General features: G+C 43.5%; 1 protein-coding gene across 1 annotated transcript in view; it reads left to right on the forward strand.

Annotated features, from left to right (window-relative positions):
* Window positions 1-7,737, forward strand: part of STK32A (serine/threonine kinase 32A) — a gene marked incomplete in the record, with an annotated part of 141,032 nt that overhangs the window by 125,311 nt on the left and 7,984 nt on the right. Inside the window, 2 exon segments of the mRNA XM_027771667.1 lie at window positions 508-633; window positions 3,316-3,441. Coding sequence (XP_027627468.1) covers window positions 508-633; window positions 3,316-3,441 — 252 coding nt within the window.

Raw genomic sequence — 7,737 nt, forward strand, 5'->3', positions numbered from 1 at the left:
CACCATGTGGGGTCCAGCTGCCTACACACAGCTCTTACCTGCTGTGCAATGGGGCCAGTTCTCCCAGTGTATTTCGATTCGTTGTAAAAACAACTACATTTTTTAGCAGGAAATGAGTTTTGTGAAAGTGTGTTGAACACGTGCCAACTACCACAAGCAGACCCTCTATTAGGTACTTTACGCACATGGCCTCATTTAATTCTGGCTGTAATCTTAGGAAGGAGGCTATTATCCCTTTTTTACAGATGGGAACACTGAGGGTTAGACAATAAACTTAGTAAGTAGGGGAGTCAGGAACCAAAGATAAGTGGACTCAGCAGGACGAGCTGTTTTCACACGTCACTTTGTGAAACACTGCCACGGTTTGTTCTAACCATGCATCATCTCCGTTGTGACTTCCTGGGAGGAGGGGAGGGGGGTACTGCCTTGTTTAGAGGGTTTGAATGTTCTTTTACTCTCTACACCTTGACCTTCCCGGTGATCTTGATGCTTGTGTTCCATTGGCAGCTACTTGAACCTAATCCGGACGAACGATTCTCTCACTTGTCAGATGTGCAGAACTTCCCGTATATGAACGATATGAACTGGGATGCGGTTTTGGAGAAGAGGCTCATTCCAGGTTTTATTCCTAATGTGAGTGATTCCTACCAAACCCGACATTGCCCCCACCCAGTGCACATTGCTGTGTGAACCAGTTCTGCATATTGTCCCATTAAATAATCATACCACTATTATAGGAAACCCAAATTCTTTTTTTTTTTTTCTTTTTAAGTAAGGATTGAGTGGGCCCAACCTTTCTCTGATGGAGAAAGCCGCAACCTAGAACCAGCCTCAGGTTTCTTCTTCTTTTTTTTTTTTTTTTTGGAGGGGTTTTTGCTATAGGGTCCATGTGCTCGCCAGACAGACAGACAGAGACAGAGAGACAAAAAGTGAGAAATCAACCCCCAGGAGGGATGGCCACACTGCAATCCCTTCTCCTCCCTTCTCCTCTCGGGATCTTGGGCATGCATGCACACCCGCCTGGGGTGAGTTTAAGCCACCAGGTCCGGGACTCGAACCGTAGTCGACCACGTGGGAGTCCAGCAACAAAGTCATTACGCTAACTGCTGATCCCGGAAACCCAAATTCCTGCTTTGCAGATGAGGAAACAGGCATACACAGAGTAAGATGGTCACCAAAGGTCACACAGCTAGTAAGGTGCCAAGCTGGGATTCTCCTTTGGGTGTATTTACATTTGGAGTTTTACCTCCTAGTCACATTTTATTAAAAGTTAGTTTCTTTTTTTACGGAGAGAGAAGGAAGGGCACCCTTGATGGTGTCTTGGCCAACCACTATCCCTCAGCCCTTCAGCCAGCCGGGACCACAGGGATGACTGATGTGTTCAGGTCAATACAGAATCTGATCCCAGAGCCTTGCATTCTGGCTCCAGTATGACAAAGTGGTGCCTTACTACCTCTGCCACTATGGCTGGGCCCCTAACCGTTTTTCATGGTATCATTTTATTGAAGTCCTAATCCCCACCACTGAGAGACATTTACATGAATCTGCTGATTAAACAAAAATGTCTTCTCTGATTCCAAAGATGTGGAAATGTGTGTCCATGGAGATCTGTGAGTCAGAGGGAAGAAGTGTTTTGTGTTTTTTTGTTTTTTTTGTTTTTTTTTATCATTTGTCCTTCTTCCTTTGCTCATTCTGTTCCAGAGATCTATAGTCTTAGGACTCAATGATTTCTACCAGATAAATTCTTGGCCAAAGGACATCTGTGGCCTACTGCAGACCATTGGTAAAAGCTGGAGTCTTGGGCCAAGGGGCCCAAGTGAGGTCTCTAACTCATGTCCACCCAGGACTTGAGGCAATATTCAGCTGGAGGTATATTGGGAATAATGATGTTATTATTATTATTTAGGCCTCCTAAAGAGGCCTGTGGAAAGAATTCTGAATTTTTATTTCTAAACCTAAGCCAGGGGTTCACTGAGGGCCAGTAGAATGGGCCAGCAAGTGGTGTAGTGGTTCAGGCACTGGACTCCCACATGGAGACTGCAGTTTGAGTCCCAGACCTGGTGGCTTGAAGCTCATGCCCAGTGCATGTGTGTGCATGCCCAGGATCCCAGGAGGAGAGTGGAGGAGAGAGCACTGTGGCATGGCCATCCCCCTGGGGGGAAGTGATTTCTCTTTGGGAGGAAGTGATTTCTCACTTTCGCTCTATTTCTGTGTCCTTGGCGAGCACACATGCCCTACAGCAAAAAAAAAAAATCTCTCTTAAAGAAAAAGAATGTGAGCCTTCAATGTGCAAACAACAGGGAAATGCCCCAATAAGTGGGGGATGTGGGTCAGGGGAACATGCAAACTGGAAGAAAGGAGAAAGCAGTGTGGTGGGATGCTGGGAGTGAAAATGTCTACCTTATGGAGCAACACAGAGTGGAATATCTTTCCAGCAAGATAGACTGTCCACTGGGCCACCGGATCCAGTAGGGATCTTGTGACATGGTTGACACATGACATGGTGGAGGTCTAAGGCAGCCTGCCCTTGCTTCCCATCCTGTGTGCTGCATCACTGCAGTCGGCCATGCTGTGGGCATCAGAGAACTTCTTTCATGATGGTCTGACTTTACTATGGATCGGAGTCATCTGAGGAGCTTATCTAGATGCAGATTCTAGAACTTCATGTTCAGAAATGCTGATTCGAGATGTCTGGGTGGGGAACGGAAAGTGAACAAGCAACTCAGGTGATGCTCATCTATATGATTATTAGACCAGGCTTTGAGGAACATAACCCAAAAGCTCAAACTTCAGGAAAAGAATTGTAATGTGGTTGCCTCTCACTGACGGCTCATTGTAAGCTTATAAAAAAGAAGCAAGATGAAAAGACTATAATATGGAAAATAATGGTGGCAATAAATGATATAAAACTTAGAGTAAGAATCCCAGTTTAGGGGCTAGTGGGGGCTTGCTGGTTAAGGTGCTGGACTCCCACATGGCCAACCACAACTTGAGTCGTGAACCCTGGTGGCTTGAAATTCACACTGTGTGCATGTGCTTGTGTGCCCCAAATTCCAAGAGAACAGAGAAGAAGGGACTGCAGTGTGGCCATGCCCCCCGTGGGGTGATTTCTCTCTTTCTCGCTCTTTGTCTCTATCTCCAGCAAGGACACACGCCCGATAGCAAAAATCTCTCTAAAAAAAAAAGAAAAAAAAAAAAGAATCCCATCTTTTTACTGGTGCTCTGTTCAAGACTCAGTGTTACTCTCCAGATTGGGCCTGGTGTGCTTTTGGAATGACGCAGTGATCTGAGAACTGAGACTTGTCTTCCTTGCAGAAAGGCAGGCTGAATTGTGACCCCACTTTTGAACTTGAAGAAATGATTTTGGAGTCCAAACCTCTTCACAAGAAAAAGAAGCGTCTGGCAAAGAAGAAGGAGATGCGGAAATGTGATTCCTCTGAGGTAATCAGGTTCCCCCGGTCCCTAGCTCAGGGTCATGGGCATTCCCACGATGGCTGCAGTTCACTGGACAGGTGCTGTAGGGAGGTCGTCTCCTCACCCAATTTTTGCTGTTCTGTGAACGCCTGCTACTAAAAGGGCAACTCGGGCAGCTCAGATGGTACCTGCAGCATCGCTCTTGGGGTCTTTTTCCCTAAACTCATCCACCGATTGACTCAGTTATTTTCTCCTCCTGACTCTCAATGAAAAATTTACAGATTTCGGGAACCAGCAGTTAGCGTAATGGCTATGTCGCTGGATTCCCACAGTCGACTGCGGTTCGTGTCCCGGACCCAGTGGCTTAAAAAACTCACGCCGGGCGCGTGTGCGTGCGTGCCCAAGATCCCGAGAGGAGAATGGAGGAGAAGGGATTGCGGCGTGACCATCCCCCCTGGGGGGTGATTTCTCGCTTTCTGTCTCTATGTCTCTCTCTGTCTGTCTGGCGAGCGCACGCGCCCTACAGTGAAAATCTCTCCAAAAAAAAAAAAAAAAATTGACAGATTTCAGGGCCAGCAGGTGGTGTGGTGGTGAAGGTGCTGGATTCCCACATGGCAAATCACAATCTGAGTCCTGAACCTGGTGGCTTGCTTTCTCACTTTCCCTCTCTGTCTCTCTCTCTCTCTGAGTCTCTGCTCAAATAATAATAATAATTAATAGAATTAAATAAATCATTCTTTTTAAAAAATGTTATAGAGTTCCTGGGAGAAAGGCTGTAACTGGCCAAGCCTAGGTCAGGTGACTTTCCCACAAAGTATGGTAAAGGAGCAGGTTTCAAAGTACACACTTGGCTGTTTTAGGCCCTACTCTTGCTTCAAGAGGTTGCTGGGAGCAGCCAAGTCTTGAAATGATGTCTGTTTTTTGTTTTGTTTTGTTTTTTTTACACCAGCAGAACACTGTGATATCAAGGCTAAGAACTAGATTATCTGTTCACAGAAACAGAATTCTTTCTTATGTGGCTAAGCACAATGGCTGGATTTCAGACTGCACTCAATTAGTTTCGTAACTAGGTATATTATTCACTATCGCTGTCAGAGCTCATAATGTAGTACAGTAACTTGCAGGGATCCAGCAGAATTGTATGTTCACATATGTTCTATGCACTATAATGGTAGTGAAATAATAAACATCTACTTTGCCTCTAATGGTCATTCATCCATCCACACAGTCATCTCTCCATCCACACATTCACCGGTCTGTCTGTCCACATACCCACCCACTCATCCATCCATTTATTCATCCACCCATCCCTTCACCCCTCCCTCCCTCCTTTCATCCATTCATTTAGACCACTTTTTTCTTTCTTTCTAGTACCTGTTATCTGCTAGGGCCTGTGCTGAACCCGAGTTAGAAATGAGTGAGAATTAACTCCTGTACTCAGTGACATCTTTGATTTCAAAGACTGTGTAGTCTTGTGGTAAAGACAGTTTTGCCAACAAATAACTGTGCTCAGTGTCCTTAATTTCTCTAGTCTTCACTTGACTGGAGTCACTCTACATTTAGTGATCAATTATCCAAAGTTCCCATCTCTATGCTGTTTGATCCCACAGCTGCCTCTTGCTAGATTCCCACCCTGAAGTGTTTTCTAGAGCCCTCCAACGAATGCTCAGCCGTGCTACAAACCGATCTTGCTCATTTCTTGTTGCTTGAGTCATCTTCCTCCCACTGATTCATTCTTCATGTCATAACCGTTTGGCTTCTCCAGGCTCTCTCCTTCCCATGATCCTACAGAACTTGGCTCAAACTGGATGTGGGTTCCCTCAGGCAATAGCCCCAAAATGTAGACCAAGAGATCTCTTTATGTAAGCTTTCAGAAGTTTGAGAGGTAATTTAGTGATTGTTAATAACTTTTTTTAAAAAAAGAATTATTTATTTAAATCCATTTGTTATTATTATTATTTTTTAATTTGACCAGAGAGAGACACATAGAGAAATGGAAAGTGAGAAAGCAAGCTACCAAGCCTGGGATTCATGGAGTTGCCAAGCTCCATGCATAACTTTTTTTTTTTTTTTTTAAGAATTATTTAACTTTAGGGGGCCGGCAGGTGGCATGGTGGTTAGAGATGCTGGATTCCCACATGGCTGATCATGGTTTGAGTCTCAGACCTGTCAGCTTGCTTTCTTGCTTTCCTTTTTGCTCTCTCTCTCTCTGTCTCTCTCTGGTCAAATTAAAAATAATTTGAAAAGACAAATAGAATTAAATAAATAAATACATATGTTTTTAATATTAATTTTTTATTTTTTTATTTACATTCATTCACTATACATCATTACAGAGATTTTCCATCCAGAATACACTGTATATTGGCTCAATCAAGCACATCAACATATTTGCTATCGTCAACATATAATTTTCTATTTCTTGTTTCCTGTATATTTTGCTCTTTTTCCCATCCTTGAGTCCCTATCACCCTCTGCCATGTCCCACCCTCCTCCCACACTGTCTCTGGTATACATGGATGACCAGAAATGGACAGAGTGAGAGGGAGAGAGGGAGAGAGAGAGAGAGAGGGAGAAAGAGAAAGAGAAAGTGAGAAAGCAAGCCACCATGTCCAGAACTCCAGCCGCGGTCAGCCATATAGGAGTCCAGCACCCTTAACCACCCACATGCTCAACTGGATCTGTCTTTCTTTCCTACCTCATCCCATGCTTGCACTGTAGCACTCTTACCCTCACTCAAAACCCTCTGAGCACATAGGCCCCGTAATCATTTGACCCTCCTGCACTGCAAGCTTTGTTCTTCTTCAGAGCCTTTCTCTGCTCCTCAGACCTTCACATAAGGACTTCCTTTCATCGTCTACATCCTAACTGTCACCTTGTCAAAGATTAGGTCCCTTCCTATCACCCTCTTTCTCAGCCGTTATTTTTTACTTCTTCATATTAACATAGTTTACCAATATTTTTCTTATATGTTTATTTATTAGTTTTTTTTTTCTTATCCCACTAAAATGAAGGGTGAAGACCAGGCCAATCTTATCTATATTGTCTTCATGGTACTCCTTAGTGCCTACACTAGAATAAAGGCTCACAGTCTTTTTAATACATTAAAAGGAGAAAATAAAACTTTAAGACTGGAGAGAGGAAACTGGACATCATTGTTATTAGAGTCAAAAGGCCGAGTTCTACCCACAGAACATCTTCCTGTTGTCATCTCTTGTCCTAGTCCTCTCTTATCCCTAGCCACCAGGTTGCAGGGGTAAGCCTTCCCCTCCTTAGAAGAAAGGCTGTGGGCCACTTACCCATGGTTCAGAACACACAATATTATTTACAACACTAAGCAAAATGAAAAAGCAGCCTTTTCTTTTCTCTCCCATGTCTCACATCAACCTCAGAATCATCTGTCAACAAGAGGCTCTGTTTACAATGAGCACAAGCCTTTATGTCATTAATCAGACCAAGGCCAGCCCTGGAACCCAGTGGTTAAGAGCACCAGATCCCACATGGCTGGCGGTGATTTGAATTCCAGTTTCAGTGGCTTGAAAAACACACCAGGTATATGTGCATGCACAACAAAGTCCTAACAGGATGGAGAAATGGAGAAGGGATTGTGGTGTACCACACTCCATTGGGGGGTTGCTTTCTCCCTCTCCCTCTCTTTCTGTCTCTCTGTCTCTGGCAATGAAAAGATCACATTTATGAGAATAGTTTAAATCTTCATGACCTTTTTCTTCTTTTGTTTTTAATTAGTTTTATTGTTGCAATTCATGAATAGCATAGAATTTGCCATCTTAATCACGTTTATGTGTTAAATTCAGTGGCATTATATACATTCACAAGGTTGTGTAGCTATCACCACTGTTCACAAAACCTTTCCATCACCCCAAACAGAAACTCTGTGCTCATTAAACAATAATTTCCTGGGGCCAGCAGGTGACATGGTGATTAAGGGCTCTGGACTCCCTTATTATGGCTGACTATGGTTCAAGTCCCAGACCAGGCAGCTTGCTTTTTTACTTATCCCCTTTTCTCCCCCTCCCTCTCTCTCTCGCTCTCTCTCTCTCTCTCTCTCTCTCTCGCTCTCTCTCTCTCTTTTCTCTCTTTCCCCCCTCCCCTTTCTTGTCAAATTAAAATAAATAAAAAATAAATAAAATTGATCGACACTTGGAGTTGCTTTTGCATTTTTGAATAATGCTGCAATGAACATTATAAGAATCTAAATCCCTGTTTTTAATTATTTGGGGTATATACCTAGAAGTGAAATTTTTGTATTATATAGCAATCCTATTTTTCATTTTTGAAAAATTGCAAATTGTTTTCCACAAC

Source organism: Tupaia chinensis, unplaced genomic scaffold (assembly GCF_000334495.1).
Source record: "Tupaia chinensis unplaced genomic scaffold, TupChi_1.0 Scaffold000228_1, whole genome shotgun sequence".
NCBI classification, from domain to species: domain Eukaryota; kingdom Metazoa; phylum Chordata; class Mammalia; order Scandentia; family Tupaiidae; genus Tupaia; species Tupaia belangeri.